The sequence below is a fragment of the Capsicum annuum genome, chromosome 6 (assembly GCF_002878395.1).
Source record: "Capsicum annuum cultivar UCD-10X-F1 chromosome 6, UCD10Xv1.1, whole genome shotgun sequence".
NCBI lineage: Eukaryota > Viridiplantae > Streptophyta > Magnoliopsida > Solanales > Solanaceae > Capsicum > Capsicum annuum.
The window spans coordinates 64,269,193-64,292,121 of record NC_061116.1 but is presented as its reverse complement, the minus strand read 5'-3'; the positions used below and the strand labels follow the sequence as shown (position 1 = coordinate 64,292,121).

General features: G+C 36.4%; 1 protein-coding gene across 2 annotated transcripts; it reads right to left on the bottom strand.

Annotated features, from left to right (window-relative positions):
• Window positions 1-7,252: 7,252 nt before the first annotated feature.
• On the bottom strand, window positions 7,253-22,707 carry LOC107873375 (autophagy-related protein 3). Of its 2 annotated transcripts, XM_016720213.2 has the most exons (10): window positions 22,282-22,707; window positions 21,701-21,771; window positions 20,475-20,591; window positions 20,225-20,391; window positions 12,460-12,545; window positions 12,296-12,347; window positions 11,605-11,670; window positions 10,385-10,512; window positions 7,626-7,744; window positions 7,253-7,526 (listed from the first exon to the last, which is right to left on the bottom strand). In XM_016720213.2, the coding sequence occupies exons 1-9, from the start codon at window positions 22,440-22,442 to the stop codon at window positions 7,648-7,650; spliced, it is 945 nt and encodes a 314-aa protein (XP_016575699.1). In that variant the 5' UTR covers window positions 22,443-22,707; the 3' UTR covers window positions 7,253-7,526; window positions 7,626-7,647. The 2 variants fall into 2 exon arrangements, with proteins under 2 accessions (XP_016575699.1, XP_047270697.1); XM_047414741.1 differs by lacking the exons at window positions 7,253-7,526; window positions 7,626-7,744 and adding an exon at window positions 7,948-8,032 and having other exon boundaries at window positions 22,282-22,676.
• Window positions 22,708-22,929: the final 222 nt, after the last annotated feature.

The following is a 22,929-nucleotide window of genomic DNA, read 5'->3' as shown; positions in this document are numbered from 1 at the left end:
GATTTTGAAGGTCAAATAAGAACATCGAGCTCCCAAAAAATAAAACCAGTGCAGCGTGCGAGCCATACTCGCTTGCATACATCGAGTGTTTGCTGACCGACACAGAAATAATCGGTATGTGCAACGCCGTTGTAGGAAAGATGCAATGGGTCTGGTCTTATGGAGTACTAACTAAATGGTTGGAGCCCGTGTATAAATAGAATATGTACAAAGACGAAGAAGAACACGATAATAATTTTTCATTTCAAGCCACTTCACTTTACATGTAGTGGCAATAATTTTTATACTGGCTAAGTTGAATTTTTATAATACAATAGATAGTATATCTTTTGTAATAGATATAATACCTGTTGTGAAAGATTGATTATCTATTGGAATAGGTTGGTCATCTGTTGCATTAATAGATGTTTCCTAGTCTGTCTGTCGCAACAGATATCCAATCTGTTGCAACATATAATCTATATGTTGCAACTGATAGGTAATCTGTTAGAAAAAACAAGAAAGTAGAAAGATCTATTATATAATTTCCACCAGATGACCTACTTGTTGCATCTCATGTTGCAACATATGTCTAAATCTATTTGATAAGATATGTCATCGTCTATTGTAGCAAATGTATTATCTGTTACGATATTTGAATCTAGTGTTCTATTTCAATTAATATGTTCAAAACTAAGGATTAAATTATATTCATAGACAACATAAAATAAGTTGAAGCTTGCGTAAATTACATGAAGTAACTCAACAAATAAATGAAATGTAAGTTATTATGGGTACAAATGATCTACTCTACAAATAAATCAACAAGTTAAACCAAGGAGGATAAGTTATTACATTGACGGACTCAAGCTATAAAGATATACTCAATATGGATAAGTTGATTTTCATCTGGCTTGCAAAATTCGGCTTTGGTCGTCGTGGATCTTTAATGTCACTTGCGTACGGTTTCTGAGCTTTCGCATCTCCGTATTTCCATAAAAGAGCAGCATATCTTTTACGGAATAATCTAACATCAAGTTCATCATTTGGTACTTATAATCCATCGCTTAAATACTCAGCAATAAAAAAACCATAATCCCTGTGTTTTAAAAAAAATAGATAATCCATATCTTGCCATTCATGCAAGCATTGTGAAATTTGTGAAATGAAACTAAATCATGACACTTAAACTTACAGGCTACCAATGGTTTGTTGAGTAATTCCTTCAACATATTATACATCAAATGGATTACCTATTTTATCCCGGTATGCTTCAATCGTTGACCAATCAATACAAACTTTTTGGTCAAAAAAATCACTCATATCAAGGTAAGTAGGCAATATTTTGTCTAGCTTTTGTATCTCAAATGACGGTCTAAAACGTCTTCTTTGTAACATCGAGTCATAAACTCGGATGCGCTTCTTTTTTAGAATGACGACAGCCAACACCCAATGGAATTCATCAGCACAATTGATTGGGATGTACACTTCGTCGACCAACTGCCAAGGTAAGTCAGCCGGAATGCTAAAACCTTTGATGATGTTGATTAAGCATTCCTCATTTTGGGAAACTTTCAGTTGTTGTTGACAATACCTATTGTAGGCATTATTGATGTAAACTTTGTACAAATAATTGCATGTCGTGTATCTGTATTGCTCTTGTATTTGCAACTTGGCCTTTTTTTGGAGGTAGTAAAAAATGACATCGATGTGCTGCACATATTATCAAACATTTCAGATTACGTGACAAAAAAATTAATACGCAGATGCAATTAAATAAAGTATTAATTAATAGTAATATGTATGGCATTTAAACCTCATCATTCCAGCACGTTTGGGGTTGTGACATCAAATAGAACCAATTCTTCATTACAGAATATGGAATAACAAAGTCGAACATATCAAAATCAAGACTCGATTCGTTCACTTTGTAGCGTTCGTCATTTTGTTTTTTACTTGATGATTTATATGTATTAATATCACGTTCTTACAACAAGAATCGTATAAACCAATATCTTTAAAAATTAACTTATGTACCTACCGGCATGATGCTTTAACAGTCCATCGGTAATCTATTCTGAATAGTCATTGATCAACTATGTTAGTTTTTTTGGAGCCTCGTCCAAGATGTTAACCCTTCAAATGGGTAATTCTTCCATTCTCCCGAACAGCTAGGCTCCACTTTTTCTTTTTCTTTGGAAGTAGTTGATAGATTATCAACTGTGATATTTTCTCTTCAACAATGGCTTCTACTATGACATCCGCCTGGGAAGCCAAAAATTATCAATACTAATTATAGATATACAACAGATTATCCATCTGTTGCAACAGATGAGCCTTATATTGCAACAGATGGATCATCTGTTGGGAAAAATTCGAACAGGTTAATCAGAGCAGTATGATAATTTCGAATAGATAACCCATCTGTTGCAACATAAAACTCATCTGTTATAACAGATAACATATCTGATGCAACAGGTTAGACAACAGTTGCAACAGATGTATATATCTGTTTGATAATTTTTAGCAGATGTACCAGCCGTTGAAATAGATATATGCCTGTTTTTTGTTGGAACAGATGATGTACATTCACCTTCTGCGTCTCATACTGTTCTCTTGTGGCCCTTGCACACTAAACAATGGTGCAAGACAAAGACAGAGGCATTGCAATTTTGCTTTTTGCGATACTTGATGATTTTTTGAAAGTATCTTTTCTTCTTCTCTTAGCTGCCTTGATCTCTAGTGGAGTGTATGGATATAGAATCCTCTTTGATGGAATGACACACCTCTTAGATGCTATTATTAGTGCATTAATATTATTAATCACTCCATCGTGTTTCGCCTTGCAGTCTTGACATTTGCATGCAGAACCTTCGCTAGATGTGGCAAAATCTGGAGAAAAATCTGTACAACTAATATGATCATAATCATAATGGTTTTTTGTTTCAAAAACTGTAAGAGGAGCATCATTAGCCCCAATAGCAGCACCACTACCACTATCATCATCAACAGCAACAAGTCCATCCTCCAAAATTATTTTTCTTCTGATGGTTATTGCTCCAAACAATTTCATTTTATTTCATCAATGACCTTAGGGTCTGAAAAAGTTTGCACATGCCGTAAAGTAAGAAAAAATGGCATCGTCAACTCTCGGTTGGTTGGAACAAGCCACAGATGGACAATTTAAAATAATCAGTACATATATTAGAATGATGATGAAATCATTTAAAATAATCATTAATTAAAACAAAAACTTAATTAGAATTAGACTTACTGCTTCCTTCGGGGGGTTGAAAAGATCAAGAAATTTTGTATTTTTATCAGTTTTGGCCGACAACCATCTCAGGATTCTTGGACAGGAAACTTTTTCCTGGTAGTTCACTTATTGTCTCAAATAAGGAATGGTTTCAAATGCCCAAGCTTATAACATAACACCAATAAATCAAAAGCATTATTGAATAAAAAATAATGAATCATATCATGATAAAAGAAATATTTACCATGAAGGCCCATGAAAAGCCATAGAAGTTGACTGTCTTTGGCATTAACGGAGTCAACAAATATTGGACAGTCATTTTGAAGCTTTCATAACCCCAAGGATAGTTGTTAAATGCCTCAAGATCCTTGGAAAGATTTATTAAACCGGGGCTTATGTTGATGTTAACGTCTCTTGCCTAAATAATATTATGTACAAACCAAACCAAGCACAATGATTGCTTGTGCTTCTTTAAGAGTCCTTTACCTTTCAACGTTTTTATCAAATTTTTGTTTTTAAAGCTTGGACCAATAATGGACACCAGGTCCTCAAGATCACTCGATTTGTCTTTGCCTTTTTTGGGTGTGCGGGGTGTTTTTTTGGGTCAGAGTAGGTATAACTTGAGAAGGAGAAGGAGGATAATATTTTAGTCCGGTAACTATGGCAAACTCCTATCAACCAAAACAAACAGGCATGCCACAGTAATTTATCCACACCTCATCCATTTTGTCTTTGTTTTCATACATAAACCTATGCTTGAGAAGATCGTATAACATTTTCATCTGGAAATGAGCATTGTTGTCCTCCGACAAATTAAGATATTGCCCAAAGCAGCTTTTCCTGAAATAAGCATCCAATTTTTATTCTCGAAGTATTTTTCTGAAAGCGTCGAAAGATTTTCCTATGGATGACTTAATCACGAAATCACCTGTTAAATTTGTGGCACCATCGTACTGCATTGTCACAGGATAATGATCAATGCTGAAGATTTTGACCAACTCTTCGGCAGAAGGGCTATTATTAGCATTTGGATCATCTCTTTTGAGACATTCCTCCTCCCCGTGTTCATTACCTTCTACTCCTGATTGAGATAACACTTGTAAAGTAAGCTCATAGAGTGGTGGATGTAGTCAAGCTGCTGCACTTGTTCGTTTACTTAGACTTGATTCGATTTCTTTTCTTTTGGGAGCCATATTATCTTAAATTAACAGGAACATAAACTAGACTATAATTGATTAATGCATCATTAAAAAAGGATAACAGTAAATCTAACATGCACAACGGTAAAATAATAGTTCTAACAGACCACATATCTGTTGCACCGAGTATGTTATCTATTGCAACATATAACCTACCTGTTGCAACGGATGAGTAAATCATTAGAAATAATAAAAATAGATTACTAATCTGTTGCACCAGGTATTTTATCTGATGTAATAGATAACCAACCCATTGCAAAGGATGAATAAACCGTTGGAAACCATAAAAATAAATTACTAATCTGTTGCACCAGGTAGTTTATCTGTTGCAACATATAACCAACTTGTTGCAAGGATGAGTAATTCATTGAAAATAGTAAAAACAGATCACTAATCTATTGCACCAGGTAGGTTATCTGTTGTAATATATAACCAACCTATTGCAACAGATGAGTAATCTGTTGGAAACCATAAAATAGATCATTAATCTGTTGCACCAGGTAGTTTATCTGTTGCAACATACAACTAACCTGTTGCAATGGATGAGTAATCCATTGGAAACCATAAAAACAGATCACTAATCTGTTGCACCAGGTATGTTATCTGATGCAACATATAACTGACCTGTTGCAACGGATGAGTAATCCGTTGAAAACTATAAAAATAAATCATTAATCTGTTGTACCAGGTATGTTATCTGTTGCAACATATAACTGATCTGTTGCAACGTATGAGTAAACCGTTGGAGACAATAAAAATAAATCACTGAACTGTTGAAACATATCACTCATCTGTTGCAAAATGAGTTATCTGTTGGATCAATATTGTTTAGATTTCTTCCAAACAAAAGAGTCGTCTGTTGCAACAGATGAATGATCTGTTAGATTGTTCATCTGTCGCATCAGATTTTCATAGTTGCATCAAATGTCTTCATCGTCGCATCAGATGTTTCATCTGTTACATCAGATGTTTCATCTGTTGCAACACCATTTTTACCAAGGCAAACAACATATCAACCCAGCAACACCAACACATCACATACACGCACACTAAGAACATCAATTGTGAACAAAAACCACCAACAAATCCGAATCAACAGTACGACAACAAGAAGAAGAAATGTCAGAAATTAGGGTTTTATTTAGTCCACATTTCAATACTAGAAGAGTAGTTGGCTCAAGTTCCTCTATTTCTTCATAATTTTTTACCTGTGAAAAAAGAAATGGGACGACGAAGAACTCGAAGTTGTTGTCGCCGGAGAAGTCTTCACGTCGATTGACGGTTGAAAGTCGAAAGGGAACTCGCCCGATTATTTTTCGCTGGAGGTTGAAGTTGCCGAGGATTGAAGGGAGAATTTTGTAGAACTGTTGGTTGAGAGAGTTGAGAGAAGCTGTCGAGAGAGAGAGGGAAGAGAGACTGGTTGATTTGGATTGAAGAAGGGTGTGGATTGATTTGTATTTTTGAAAAGATTAAAAAAATTTGAAAATATTTATCAAGTCCATAATTAACTTAATCAAATTTCCTAATGATGTTTGACCCTTTAAGAAAGTTAATGTCACCAATCCTTCAATTTTCTCTAGACCCGCATCATTATTGAGGATTTTAAAAATATACTTTATTTTCGTCCTATTACATATTCTAATTATTCTACTTCAATTATTTTTCTACATAAAGCTTATTATAATCAAACAACCAGACAATGAGGATTCTGATTCCGCGTTGTAATTTAAATTTGTTCATGTATTGTTCGACTTGGCATATTAAATTTTAAGCAATTCAACTGGGTAGTTTTGGTTTCTAGTCTAGATATAGGAAAACAAAAGTGAAAAGAACAATTAACAATATGATTATTAAGCAAACAAACAATTAAAGTTATAAACAAGAGCAGACAAAAATGAAATTGCGTGAAGTCAAGAACTATATAAAGTGAGCACCTAAGGGTTTGACCTAATGTTTCAATGAAGTTTGATTGAGCATCATGGGTCTCAGGTTTAATTCCTAACCTAGATACACCAGGTGATTTCTTTCCACATGTTCAAACCTTGATGGATAGAAGTACCCGATATTTGTTGCTGGTGGAAGGGGGCAGGTATCCCACGAAATTAGTTGAGGCCCGCACAAGCAGATCCGGACACCAAGATTATTTAAAAAAAAAAAGAACTATATGAAAGTGGCTGTTGCCTCAAATATGTTGCTTTTAGATGAAAACTTGATGAGCAATCCGCTTCAGAAATAATAAGTAACGCACTGCAGTTATTAAGCTTCTTGTCGAAGTGTTGGAATAATACCTCTAGTCCTAATTAAATTACTTTGCATATAAAATGCACCGATCACTTCTCCTTAATGTGCAAATGTAAGTTTATTTGCCAAATTCCCCACCACGATCTGACATGTATCCTAAATCCTAATTAATAAGAGGAAAATTACCGTAAACAAAATTATCGGAAACAGCCTCTCTACTTCTTTAGAGGTAGTGGTATGGACTGCGTACATTCTACCCTCCCCAGACCCCACTACGTGGAAATATACTGGGTTTGTTGTTGTTGTACCGTAAACAAAATGGTTGTATTAAGCAAGGATTCAACTTAAACTCACCGACAAGTCTATAATATCATCATAATTTTTAGATAGCTGAGCTAACTTTTAAATAAATTGATCCATGATTCAGTAGTCGTAACGTAGAGTTTTAGGAACACTACACCATCTCAAACCACATACGAGTTTTAAGGAATATTACCATCTCAAACCACATATATTCTTATGAAATATGGAGAAGAATAGTAAAATGGAGATTTGATGCAAGTCCCAAGACATTTGATACAGAAAACAGACACCATTTTCATTTTTGTAGCTTTCATCCAGTTAACTTTCGTTAATAAACAATTTCAACCCTCAAGAGGATCGTGCAAACTAAAATAACATTAATTCTTCTTACTAATATACAATAAACAAGGCATGCTGACAATTCATCATGCATGCTCCACATTTCTAGAAGAGCGTCTATTAAAACTGTACAAATTATTGCTCATCACACCAACAGATGCATCATCATCAGAATATTTGGCTTAGACATGTTATGTTGCAGCATTTATCTGGAAAACATACAAGTAACATCCATAATCATCATCTTGCTAGTTCAGCTAAAGAAACAAAAAAACAAAAAAAAAAAACTGAACACCATTGCTACTAACCAAAGGAAGTTGAAGCTGCAGCTCAGCTGCTACTGCTACCAAGATCAAAGTCCATGGTGTAATCATATTCAATTGTTGGAATAACCGAAGCCACAAACTTTAAGAATAGGAAAAGGTACCTGCAAATGGTGCTTGAGATCAACATTTAATTTAGAGAAACTAAAAGGAGATCCAAATTTAGTAAGTTCATGCATTTCAGTTGTTGGGTCACGTCTCATATCTTTAGTCTAAAACAAGCACATTTTACTCCTGCATATCTGCTCGACTTAACTTTGATGATAATGAAAGAATCAGCTGTACTAAGAATCAACATAATCATTACCATTGGATACAAACCCTCTTAGTTTTTCTTTCATTCAGTGACTCCAACATATGACTGTAGCGGGAAAGTCAACCAGCACTTGAAACTGTCGAGAAATGCCACATATACACTACTTAGGATAAGTAAAAACAAAATGGAGCATATGAACTCCAAGATGAGAAGAGTACTAGAAGTTTCTAGATTTCCTATTGGCATAATAAATCTCTAATAGGACTAGAAGACTCCTACAAAGCATAAGACCTACTAAAATATAATCTCATCTAATTGGTATTTGCTTATAGAAATCTTTTCCTACTATTATGCTCTATCTTTCACCAAGTCTCCGTTCATTTTAAGAGATGGTAAGTCTATCAAGACAACCTCCTTCCATGTGATTTTAGATCTACCTAAGAATCTTCACTTTACATGACTTACACACCAGCAGACCGGTGCATCTGGAGGTCAACACAGGATATGACCAAACCATCTCAAGCAACCTTTCATCTTACCCTCAATGTGTGTTACGTGCACCTTCAGGCTAATGTGGTCAATTTTTATCTTGTCCAATCTCATATACAACACATCCGTCTTAACCATTTGCATCTCTGCAACACTCCTCTTGAGGATATGTTGAAAAGTCCAATGTTCACTCAACATTGCTAGTCTTACAACTGTTTTATAGAACTTACCTTTCATTTTGTTAGATATTACATAATACCCGGAGCACTTCTCCATTTCAACCCTCCAATTTAAATGCTGTGTAATATCTTCGTCTTGAGCAGAATGATATGGTAGATAGAAATGTATCACACAAGTATAACATGATAGCACAAACAGAGGAATGTTACATCCCCAGGGCTTTGGTTCAAACAGTAAAGTCAGTATATTGGGGGATGTGTTAAACATACGTCACAAATCTGAACCCATGAGGACCAAAGCCCGGTACTTAAATGGGAGGATGATAGAGGAGCTTCCCAAACTCCCCAGAATTTCAAACCTATACAGCCAACTGTAGCTGAACCAACTAACCTACAAGGAGATTCTCAATTATCAAAAATGATGGAGTATCACGAAAGTGTAACACTATAAAAAGATACCTAACAAGATGGAATGCAAGTTTTATAAATGGTTGTGAGACCAATAATGCCCTTTAAGGCCCAACAGATACATAAGATGACTGTTGTAGAATGTGAATATTAAATTGGATTTACGATCATACAAAATATGACAAGATTTGAAATAAGGTGACTGGTGCAAGTAGTAAACATAAGAGGGATGAAATGAGAGACCGGCTTACATAGTTTGCTCGTGTTATACATGAACCTTCTGATGCACCAATTGTAGGTGTGACAAATGATGATTGAAGCACATGAAGGGGATGGGGAAGATAAAAGATCTATTTGCATCAATAGAGACTCAAAAAAAACAGAACGAAATTAAAATGATGTATCCATGTAGGTAGGTGGTAAAAACCAAATGATTAAATCAATTAGCCACATAGGAGTAACTGAGATTTAGAGAAATCCTGACTTTGTCTTAAAATTGGTATTGGAATGAAAGTTCATTGGTACAAACCAAATGATTAAATCAATTAGCCACATAGGAGTAACTGAGATTTAGGGAAATCCTGACTTTGTCTTAAAATTAGTATTAGAATGAAAGTTCATATAACTGCACCAATTGTTTCAAATTGCAGCACCGTTGGTTGAATAATTGAGATTCTCTTATATGCAATGAAACAAAGTAGATAAATAATAGTCTTGAGAAAACAAGAAATATATTTCTATAATCTAAGGAACTATAAAAGTATCAATAACAATTCTTCTTCCCAACTATTCTATTTATGTCAAAAGTATATTCTCCTCCATTTTGTAATCAATAACTTAAAGTATTGATAAAAGCTAGATGGAGGAGGGTAGGACTAAAATGATGCCTCAGTCATGTCAAGACTAAAAACAGAAATCATCATCGTGGTGCATTAATTTTTGTTCCAACAAAAGGGCTAAACATTTCTTTAAAAACTTAATACTCTGTTTCTGATCACATGAAATTCCATTTATACGATTTCTGCTACCATGCCTACCACTGCTCTCCTGCAGCTGCAGGAAACCTTCTCATGGTAAATAGATGTGAAGAAGAATATGCAAGGCAGGTAAACACCTATCAGGGGAGACACCGGTGAATCCTAAAATTTTGAATGTCAAAGCATCAACTTTTTTTGAAAAACAGCTGTCACAATGAGCAGAACTTCCATCTGGTTTGTCGCTACATAGTATAGCTCTTTTAATGCAACATATTAACAGAATTAAAATATTCATAGGCATGCTTTATACAAACAAACATACATCTATGAGTTGCAAGTATCCCCACATAACCAAAACATATGGGTATTATGGGTGTGATTAAGTATAATGCTTAACAAAATACAAGGATAACTAGAAGAGAAATCAGAGTGTACTTGTCAACTTCAGGTTCAACTCCTCTCAACATCAAAACATCAATAATTTTCTTCATTACAGCCCCGTGTCGGCAAGGATGCACAGAAGCATGTTTCCCTGGAAGATGTGGATGGTCTTCAATGGTCACCTAAGTTAACAATGTTAAGAATAAGAGATTAAAAGGAATTCATCGACAGAAAAGTTGTTGTGGTTAAATAAGTACAAGGGTTATAAAAGGGAAGGAACTTGATAATCAGTGTGACGGTTCATTCAGTTGTTTAGTTGTCATCTAAAATTTGGTTCATGAACAAAAAAATCGGTATTGTTGGTCAACCGAAATAGTCCTTGGTGGGTTTAGTTTTGTACTGAGTGGATAATGCAATTACCATTCGCAAATCAGTTTTGGCATTTCTCATAAATCAAGTAAAAACTAGAGTTCAGATTAGAAAACCCAAGCAGAAGTCTGGATGTTATTCACACATAAGCTGTATCATCAACTCAAAGCAAGCATTCAAGCACCTCCAGATGCCAATAGCAAGAAAGAATCCAACCACCTATCACCAAACTACTAAACCATGTTGGTATAGATTTGCAGGATATTATATTCACCACTCTTTCATACACTTTGGATAATTTCTGAAAATCTTCGCCACACCATAATACTAAGCTCGCGTTTGGCCATAGATTCCCAAAAATTTTTGACAAGTCATTTTTGGGTAAAGTTTCACCATGTGTTTGGCCACAGTATCTGGAAAATATATTTCACTTTTAGAAGTTTCCAAAAAAGTGAAATTTGACCCAAATACTAGTTTTTTCTAGTACTTGGGAATTTGGATTATTTATCAAAAAATTTTGCCAAATAAGGACAAATTGTATGGACAGACACTATTTGCCAGGTTTTTTCTCGAAAACTACTTGAGAAATCTATTGGCCAAATGGGTCCTGAATTTTTATCTAAAAAATTGGAATGGATGTTTGAAACAACTACAGGTAAGCTGAACCGATTCAGTAGGTGAGTTTCTTCCTTGTAACTTGAATAATGGCTCGGCGCTGAGATTGCCGAGCAAACAACAATACCATCTAGGTTAGAACTTCTCAAGAAATTAGATGAGGAGCAATGTTCTAATTTCCAACTTTGAATGTCTTGTATTACTTGTTCATTTACAAAAAAAACAACAGCATGGAGAAACCTATTTAAGCTTGTCCTCAAGTACATCAAGACTTAAAAGATGTATCTCACCGTCTTGCGTGCATGGTCTTGACTGACATCTTCAAGTACGAGCTCTGGTTGCAAAAGCATCCTTGACTGTCACATAAAATCAAGAATAGTGCTTACTACACATGATGAATATTATTACGGAAAAATATCAGACCTCACAGTTGCAAAGAGTTCACTGTATTGCAATCAAATCATAAAGTTCCGCAAGAACTTAGAGTTCACTGTATTGCAATCAAATCATAAGATTCCCCAAAAGACCATGATGCATATCTAAGAAAAAGACAATCTTCTGTTTTCTGGAAGCAACATTTACTTAAGTTGACAGAACTCATATCTGGATAAGACTAATAAAGAATGTATAATATAACATAATGAGAAGGTCTGTGTTTACCGGCATATAAAGAAAGTGATAACAGAAAGAAAAACATAAAATAGCACTCTAAGTTATTTGAGTTGACAGTGATCCACCTGAGGTAACAGGAGAAAAATCAACTTTCTCAAAAATACACCAGTAGATCTACCCACTAATCCCCAAAAAAAAGACGCCCATAAATCCAGGTGAGGTCTCGATGTATCATCCGTTTATTCAAATGTATGGGTACTAAGTTATTTATTTCATGCATATGTCAAACCATCCTCCAACTCTTTGCATTATAGGACAGAAATAAAAACTGTAGTCTTCAAGGCAATTAAAAGTTTTATTTTGACTGACCTCATCATATCCAGTGAGCCACACACGAGGTGTTTGATAATATTTGTCATACCTACACAAAAGTACAGATGAACGGTTGGCAAAACAGTTATTAGCACTTCTCTTTAATCGGAAGTGCATGAAACAGCTAACATTACAAAATCTAATGAATAAAAGCGACTTACGTGATGCTGACATCATAGGTTCGTGTTCTTAGAATATTGTCATCATCAGGCTCATTGGCCACAAGATATGTAGTCTGAAGGGTAGCCTGCAACATCATGAGAAATTAACCATTTTGGTACTATATGGAATAATCTCAAAGCTGATTATTTAAAGAGATCCAACAAACAGAATTCGGCAAACTGAATTTTGTGCCCAAACAAAGATCGGGCAGCATTCTTTCACTTTTATTTTTAAAAAGTATGGGAAGGTAGGCAGTAGTTGTTGAACTGAAAGAAAGCTTCCATAAAGTTTGGAAAAGAGCTTTCTTGCATATAACAGTATCAAACAGAATTTTCTTGTATATATATTATACCAGGAGAAAGTCAAATTGAAGGCAACTATTGGGTACAAAAAAAGACAAAGAAAATGAGGGATTATTTTGCTTGTTTATCCAGCAAGATTCCAAAAGGAGGAAGTTGTCGAGCCTTCCCTGCGAACATAAACTTATCTTAAAATCTTGTTCACCTGCTCAGATCCATGTGTGGGCAATGAGATGCTAACAATTTCACTGATGAGGAATCATGTGAAATCATTGCACTTCTAAACTACTCAGTATCTACCTTTAGCTGTTTATAAAACCTACCAATACTAACCAGTCAGTTTTTATTAGACAGTTAAAGTCCAAGTCAAGTGTCCGAATCCTAGCCATATAACACCTAATCCTACAGCCATCGGCTAATTAATTGCAGTACTATATTATATGTAGAGTCCTAAACTTAGGTGTCGCTGCTTGTATATATTCACCTCATGTATCAATGTAAATCAACGAGCAAGAAATAATACAAGAGCATTGCGTTCTGTCTTTGTGTTCTATCATGGTATCAGAGTTGCCATCGGACTCGTCGTCCACCTCACGTTCTCAAGCTGTCACACTGAATTCGGGCTGCCCCACTTCTCTTTCACCCCCCAATATGCACATCACTTTATTTCAATCAAGCTAAATTCTTCTAACTACCTTTTCTGGCAAACACAGATTCTACCATTCCTTCGTGGACAAAACCTCTTTGGATACATTGAAAATAAAGAAGTTATTTCTCAATGGTTCAGCGGGACCAAGTTGTTCTTAGTCTCCTTATCTCGTCGCTCTTGGAAGAAGTGATTCCCGTTGTACTAGGTCTTTCCACCGCCAAAGAAGTTTGGGACGCGTTGAAGGCTGCTCTCTCCTCATCTTCAAATACCCAAATTCTGAATCTTCATATGCAACTTCAAAACATGAAGCAAGATGATCTAAGTATCACTCAATATCTTCATAAGGCCAAACTCATATGCGCGAAGATAAGGATTGAGCATGACTTGTATGTTTTCTCTGTCTTCCTCTGAACTAGTTCCTGCCATTTCCCAACGTTTGGATTTGGTCACAAAAATTTCAAAGTTTGAAATTCAAAATCCCGCCCAAAATTCAAAAGCCCTAATCTTTTGTCTATAAATACTACCATTTGGGAAAAAGGTTGGGAAGCAGCCACTTCTCTCTTAAAAGCTTTTGCTCATCCTTCGTTGAAAATATTAAGCTCTTTGGTTTTCTTTGGCCTCTGTCGAGACTCAAGTTTTCGAGCTCATCATCGTTCGAGTTTGAGCATAGGCCTGTGAACAAAGTACCCCCCGCTTGCTGCCCTGCAGCCGGTAAATCCGCCTCCTTTTCCTTTGTTTAATCTCTGTGATAAACAAATGTCAGGCTATGTCAAGAATAATTTGCTTAACTTTATGTTCGGATATTTGCTATGTCTCATTTGTAACAATGTTGACAGTGATGCATTAATATTCATATGAGGTGTTTCAAAGATCGCGACTCTTAAATTTCCTTCTCTAATTTGATTTCACGTAAATCGTTTTATTAGGAGTTTAAATAGTTATGCTTAATCTGATTCTATTTGTGTGTTTAGTATCAATTTAGCCCTCATGAACTTAAAGAATGATTTTGTTTTCGGATTAGATACCTGCACGAAATCAGTCTTTGTTTCCAGTTAGCTATTAGTCATTCTGTATCTTTATATGGTGAAACTTGTTAGTTTATATAATTCTCGGTTAATAAAGAGCACGTTTAAGGGAGAAGTTTGCTTTTGCTTGGTTCAATGCTACCTTTGTTAATCCATATCCTTTAATAAAATGTGAATCCCCTTCTTACGTGTTTATTTTACGTGCGCATACATAGCTTTTCTTAGTCATTGCACATGCTCTGTTTGCAGGAGTATGTGCATATACATATTGTCCATTTAAAAGCATAAATTACATTTTATTCTCCATGCTTTAGGTTGGTGGATTTACTAGAATTTAAACGTAATAGGTCCGAGGATTAGTTTGTGCTTAAGACAGTCATATGTTTTAAGATTTAGCCATTTTGAGTTCGGTTTCAAAGTAATCTCATTCGGCATTTTCACATGTCTCGTCTTTTGGATATTATATTCAATATGCGACTTTTACGTGGCCACACTCTTGAATTTTCTTACTTATTTTATTACTCTCTTTTATTTGCTTGAACACTTCCGGAGCAAATCGGAGTCTTCATAAAAGGCTCTCATCGCGCAAGAAGCCTCATTTCGGGACTCACCGTCGCTGCTAGATTTGAAAACGTGCATCCTCTCTTTCACTTTGTGTCTCTCGCTCCTCTAAACTCATCCAAATCGAAATGGCAAAGACGGCAAGGAGATTTGAAAAATACTCCTCAATATTCTATTTTAAATGCTATTACATTATGCTTGTCTTTTGATTATTTTTGCACTTGTATTATATGATACCTATGTGTTCTTTGCTTTTATTTTCAAGATTATTACTTTAGTCAATAACAGTAGTTTGTTTTGGGTTTGTGGGATATATATGTGTGTGCGTGTGATAAGCTAGCCGTTGTTGGTTGTCCTCTAACGCTTTCTGAACAGAATATCTACATATTCAAAGGCTTGCAAAGAGATTTTAAAGATATCGTCACAACTCTATCTGCTCTTCCAAAACCTGTCACGTTCAGTGAACTGCATAGCCTACTTTTAAACCATGAGTTTATTCATGGCCAAACCCTCTTGCCTCTGTACATCACTAGCTCGTCATCTTCAGATCTTACACCCAACGCTGCTACTAACTTCAGCCAACAATCTTCCCCACCACATCACACTTCAAATAATAGTTGTGGTCGAGGCCGCAACTATGGTCGCGACAAAGGAGGAAATCGTGGGGAAGATCCAATTCCTATCGAGGCGGCTCAACTACAGGGCACCAATGGTCTACCAATGATTCCCGCCAAAGGTGTTAGATTTGCAATGGTTTTAATTATCTTGCCCCAACGTGTTTCCAAAGGTATGATCATATCACCAATCCTACAACATATTTGTCACATCAAGCTCCAGCATTTTTCAATCCACAATGGTATCCCACCGCTCGGGTTACTCATCACATTACTCCCGATCTTGCTAGCCTACAACAAATGTGTAAAGAATGACTCTTGCGCCTAACTCTAACCTCAAAAGCTAGCTCGTGAGGGGAGAATTGTCCAAATCCATATAAAAAGACCAAGTACCCATCTTTTCCGATGTAGGACTATTAACAGTCCCCCGCACGCCCAGACCTTATTAATTGAAGTGTGAACAATATAATATCAGGGGCCCAACATTGGTGAACAAAGAATTTGGATGGGCCTGACTCTGATACCATGTAAAGAATGGATCTTGGGTCTAACTCAACCTCAAAAGCTAGCACATGAGGGAAGGATTGTCCAAATATAAGGAGACCATGTACCCTTTAACTCACCATGTGGGACTTCAACATGCCCAAGACTGGACATGAGGAGCGTGGACAATATAAGACGAGGGGCATAACATTGGAAACAATGAATTGACTGAACCTGGCTCTAATACCATGTAAAGAATAGATCTTGGGCCTAACTCAACCTCAAAAGCTAGCTCATGAGAGGATGATTGTCCAAATTCATATAGGGAGATCAAGTACCCATCCCTTTTCCAATGTAGGACTCTTAACAAAGTGGAAGATTATCGGGGAACGGATCAAGTTCATGGTGGTAATGGTCAAGGGCTCCAAATTCATCATACCGGTATTCAACTCTAGCTCTCCCGTTGAAATCCCTTCTAAAAATATTCTGCATGTCCCTTCAATTACAAAATGTCAACTCTCAATTCACAAATTTGCACGAGATAATAACATTTTTTTTGAATTCTATCCCTTTTATTTTCATGTCAAGAATCAAGCATCCCAGAAACTTCTTTCAGGTCGAAGTAGGGGGGGTCTCTACTCGTTTCCCTTTAAATCAACCTCCAGGAGTCGTACCTGCAAAAATGTCATATATCGATTGGCACCTTCGTCTTGGGCATCCTCACCAGCGTGTCCTTCATCAGCTCGTAAGGAAGAATAGTTTACCTTGTTCTAGTTTTAATTTCAGTCATATTTGTAGTGCATGCCAACTTGGCAAGTTGCACAAGTTGAATCTTCCAATTTCAATCAATAAAAGTACCTCTATGTGACAATTACTTTTTGTGGATGTTTGGAGACTTGCTCCCACCTTTTCATGTGATGGTCACAAATACTTCCACGCCTTTGTTGATGATAGTTCAAACTATACCTGGGATTTCCTTTGAAACTAAAATTTGATGTGGTTCGCATATTTCACCATTTTAAATTGCTTGTGGAAAAACAATTCAATACACGAATTGATTCAATTCAATCCAACTAAGGTGGTGAATTTCCTTCACTTTCCCTTATACTTGCAAGCTTCAGAATTGTTCATCTTCTTTCCTGCCCCCACACTCACGAGCAACAAGGGAAAGTTAAGTGAAAATATCGTCACATTGTTGAAACCGAGTTAAGTCTCTTAGCTCACTGTCCCATTCCATCTCGTCATTGGCACTTTGCCTTTGAAACTGTTGTAAATCTCATCAATCGACTGTCCTTACCCTCCCTTACGGGGCATTCTCCCTTTGAACTTGCACTTAACAAGTCTCCTGACTATTCATTCCTCAAAGTATTTGGGTGTCTCTGCTTCCCATATGTTCATCCTTCTAACAAACATAAGTTTGACTTTCTAAATGTTTTGTGACTTTCTTGGGTATAGCTCTACACATCTTGGGTGTCATTGTCTTGATCAAACCTCTGATCGTATACACATAGCTCGTCCTGTGCGCTTTGACGAAGTTATTTTTCCATTTTCCCCGTCGTCGATACTAGGTCCTCATCCCTCCACAATTTCAGCACCTCGACCTTGGGCATCTTCCCCAATCTCTCTACCTCTGTTGTTTCCTCCCCCTCCTCAATTTCACCTCTCCAACCTACAGTTTCGGCTTCTGTGTTGACAGATGCCCAATCTAGTTCCCCACCACCATCGTTATCTATTCCAACATCTCCACAACCGACTGCCACTACTCCCTCCATAAGTACTAGTTCGACCATGGAACCGTCACCCACTTCCCAACCCACTCTTAACTTTGGCAGCCCAACACCTCCTCAAGGCACTCATCACATGATCCTAAGGCATATGCAGCCCTTGCCTCACTTATTCATTGATGATCCCTCCTCTGTTGATGCTCCAATATCCACTATACCATCCAATTTCACCGAGGCTAATAAGCACAAAGTTTGGCGTAATGTCATAAGCTCTGAGATGGATGCTCTTCTCCACAATGGAACATGGTCTTTGGTCCCTTATAAACCTTCCATGAATGTTCTGGGTAACAAGTGGGTTTTCCGAATTAAGAGAAACTCATCAGGTACACATTGAACGTTATAAAGCACGTTTGGTCGCCAAAGGGTTCCACCAGGTTGAAGGTCACGATTACTTTGAAACATTTAGCTACTATTTGTGTCGTTATCACAATTGCAATCTCTAAAAGGTGGCCCTTGAGACAACTTGATTTTCGAAATGCCTTTCTTCATGGACAACTTCATAAGCTTGTATTTATGGCTCAATATGCTGGTTCACTCACCCCTCATACCCTCATCATGTTTTTCCGTTGCACAAGTCGTTGTATGGTTTCAAGCATTATGTCCGTGCTGCTAATGATGTCCGTGCTTATTTGTTCGTCATGTTGATGACATTATACTCACTAGCAGCCACTCTCACTTCCTTAATCATCTCGAAATTGTGCGCAAAATTTTCCATTCATGACTTGGGTCTGCTAAGTTTCTTTTTGGGTGTTAAAGTGAGACGATCTAACACCGGGTTGTCCCTCTGCAGCACCTATATATTTGCATTGCACCTTGTTGTCCAAGACAAACATGTTGAACTGCAAACATGTTCGCACACCTATGGCTCTCAATACAAAGTTACATGCTGGAGATAGCTCTCACTTCGATGATCCAACCTTGTAAAGTAATGTTGTTGGAGCTTTAGAATATGTAACACCCATAATACCGAATCTAGCATTTGCCGTCAACAAGGTGTGTTAGTTCATGCACTCTCCAACTCAAAACCATTCGGCCATTGTCAAACGCATACTTCGATATCTCAAGCACATTGTTGTAGTCATTTCTTCATTCCCAACTCTGCTAGCTTTGTCCTCCAAGCTTTCATTGATTCTGATTGAGCAAGGTCCTTGGATGATCGCAAGGGTCCTTGGATAATCGCAAGTCTACTGGTGGTTATGCTATTTATTTAGGGAAAGCACTAGTTTCCTGATTCTCTAAAAAGCAACGCACTATTGCTTGATCTTCTACAGAGTTTGAATATAAAGCCCCTGCCAATGTTGTCGTTGAGCTTACTTAGCTCCAATCTTTGTTGTTAAAAGTTGACATTTCAGTCTACAGCCCTCCTACTCTTTAGTGTGATAACTTAGGAACCGCATATCTTTCCATCAATTCCGTCTTTCATGCTCACACTAAACATGTGGAGATCGACTTTCATTTCGTCTGAGACAAAGTTGCGCGGAAGGACCTGTTTGTGCAATTCCTCTCAACAACTTGCTGATGTTCTCACCAAGCCCCAGGCTACTGCCAGATTTTTATTTCTAAGCTCCAAGCTGAATGTTGTTTCCCCACCTTCAGCTTGCAAGGGGAGTATTAGACAGTTAACGTCCAAGTCAAGTAGTTCGAATCCTAGTCCAAATATAACACCTAATCCTGAAGCCATCGGTTAATTGTTTGCAGTATTATATTATGTGTAGGAGTCCTACACTTAGGTGCCTCTTCTTGTATATATTCACCCCGTGTATCAATGTAGATCAACGAGCAAGCATTAAATGTTTGCAGTATTATATTATATGTAGGAGTCCTACACTTAGGTATCTCTGCTTGAATATATTCACCTCATGTATCAATGTAAATCAACAAGCAAGAAATAATACAAGAGCATTGAGTTATGTCTTTGTGTTCTATCAGGTTTGAACAGTTCTATTCCTAACATAAATTATTTGTAGTACAGATGCACATTTTACTCTAAACATCATGAAAACTATAAGGAGAGCCATTTGGTTGGTAAGTTGATTTAACAAGTATTCATCGTGACACTTGTAGGAACAATTCACCAATTGAAATGAAAAAACTTTTTATATTAACTCTCAACTAGAGCACCAGGGAAACATCATCAAAGACCATGAAGAAAAAGCATCAGGAGTTTTAGTTTATGAGCATGAACCGCTGGAGACAAGTAGCCAACAGATTGGATCACGATTCTGCAGGAAACCATTGTGGTAGGACTTTTGAAGATCAAATACACAGTGAAACAGTACGCTGTTAAGATTAGTCATGAATGACACAGTTTTAAAACTATAATGCGTGCAGATAGAGACAGCTTCTTACAGGGTCTGTTTCTATAAGATTGTCAGCTTCCTCATACTCTCCCATGTCAGGTATGTCTTCCTCTTCCTCACCTCCAAAGTATGATGGGATTGACTGGATAGTGTTCTTTTTGTTGATTTCTAGTGTGTCTATAGATGGCAAGCTCTCATCCTCAGCACCGTTGTTTCCTAAGAAATAAATGGGACAAAATATCATGAGGCAAAATGCATAAAACTCAATTTATTATTGGAAGTAGTGATATACGAGATACCTTTTGGTTTTCCATGAGTTGCCAGCCAACCATCATTGTCATCATTATCAAGAAGAACTTCACCTCCAGCAGCCTCATATTCTTCCTCTATTGATGCAGCTCTTCTCAGACAAGGAACTGTGTACAAAGTTAAAGTGGCATATGATCTATATTAGTGCATAACAAAAGCTTGAAGGGAAACCTTGATGCAACAGTAAAGTTGTCTTGTGTGACCTTCACGTCACGGGGTCGAGTTGTGGAAGAAGACACTAATGCTCGCATAGGGTAGGCTCTCTACATCACACCCCTTGGGGTGCATCCTTCCCCAGACACTCCTGCTAACAGGGATGCTTTGTGCACCGGGCTGCTTTTTTATTTTAATAAGACAAGTAGATAACGCCTATGAATAAAGAATATCTAAGAGAATGGCCAAAGAACTACAAGATACATAGTTCCACCTTCTTCTAGAAGAATCAAGTGCTAAAATTCTTAAGAAGTTGTTGAAGATTAGAAAGTTCAAAATAGAAATAATTTACCAATTCCAATGAAAAGGTTAGTGAGCTAGGGGGGGAGAAGATATAGTACTAGGCAACAGAAGTATCCTTAGCAAGATGCTTAAGTTGATATTAATAGAAGCAGATTGAAACACATAGATTCAGCGCATAACATGTCTTAGGCAATACAGTTCTCAGTCCTATTTCCTAACCTAATAGATACTTCCCAAGGTCATCACAACATCATCTGAAAAGAAAAAGTACGCTGAGCATAACATGAGTTGGGACAACGAAGTTATGAGTCCTATTTCCTTACCTCATGGCTACATACATACCCATCAATACTATTTGTCTTATTAGATTATCAAACCTCTCTTTCTCAATAAGCTCTTGAAATTGCATATGAGGTTTATCGATCTAGCACTAAGATGATCAGTTCGGGATTTTGATGATGCTGAATTTCTGACATCAAGATAACATCCCCAAAAGTTACTTGGATACATCAACTACATTAAGACTATCAACTATTGATCAGAGCTTACTTATTGGCTTTTTGGTTTCTTTTCAAGATTAGTTTAGCTTAAATCAAGTCTTGCAAGATTATAGCTTAAATTAAGTCGCGTTATTCTAATAAAAAGTATATAAATTTAGTAGTAATTAGGTTAAAGAATGAAGTCAAGCTAGCTCATATTTGCCAAACACGTTGAATTTTCAATGTAAACTACTAGCAGGATGATGGTTGTAGATACGTACCATTTCTAGTTATTAAGAATTGCTTGTCGGCTGGTAAATAAGACTTCCTCTTACTAGGCTCACCTGATTCCCTGTTAATGAACAATCAATCATCACATAAGACTTAGATGCAACAACAACAAATCTAATCAGAACTTTAAAAACAGCAGAAAAACGTAACATTGGGTTGACTACTACATAAACAGAATCATGGAGGGCAAACACTTTTTATTTTTGTTTTCTAGCAGGAAAGCTAACAAGAATTTTGCATCTTCAGAGCATTTGAAACATTTGAGAAATCAATAGTCCCATCAATCAATTTTCTCTTTAGCATCAAAACGAACTCTTTTATCTATTATACGAGATAATGCATCATTGACCAACAAGTTGGAATCTATGTCAATTGTGAGAAGTACAACATAACAATTATGTATGTATACATATAAAATCCAGTGTTCCTATTATTAGTTGTACCATCAAACATAAAGGTCCGTCCAAAAGAAGCATAGCAAATACTAATTAAGGATGAATCTTCGTCCAATTTAATTCTTTGAAATTAGATCCAAATTGATTGAGCAATAATTAGCAGTTAAGGAAATTACCAAGACCAGGTAGGGCATTTGGAGACGAGATTATCGCCAGCTATTACGAACTCGCTGACGCTAAGAACTCCCTTTTCTTTGAAAGCGGAGACGGTACGAGGACTAGTGATTCTCTCCACCGTACCTTTGAATGCTCCGTGAAGATGTGAAAGCACCATCATATACTACTACTTTTACGATTATGGATGAAGCAGCTTATGATACAAACAAGTTACGTCTTTTCTACACTTTCCGATATTGAGATTTTCTTGAGACCCAAAGAAAAGACGTGCGGTTTCGTCTGCTCCGAGGATGATTTAATGCTATGTTTAATTTTTTGGGATTATGTTAATGTAAAGCTACACCTCACCTTCTTTGCCCTAAACCCCTTCCAAGGAAACCAGATGATTTTGAATGGAATGGAAATGTTCTTTTCATATTTTGTATGTGTAAAAATTATTAAAAATAAAATTATAAACTATAAAATTAATTCTGCCTAAAATTTATAAATGGAATTTAAAATTAAAAATAAAATTATAAACTATAAAATTAATTCTGCCTAAATTTTGTTGTGACTTAATTATGATATTATTTTTATTTTATATTATTTTTTAATCTATTCATTATTATGAATTTTGCGCATTTGATATTGATGGCTATATTAAGGGA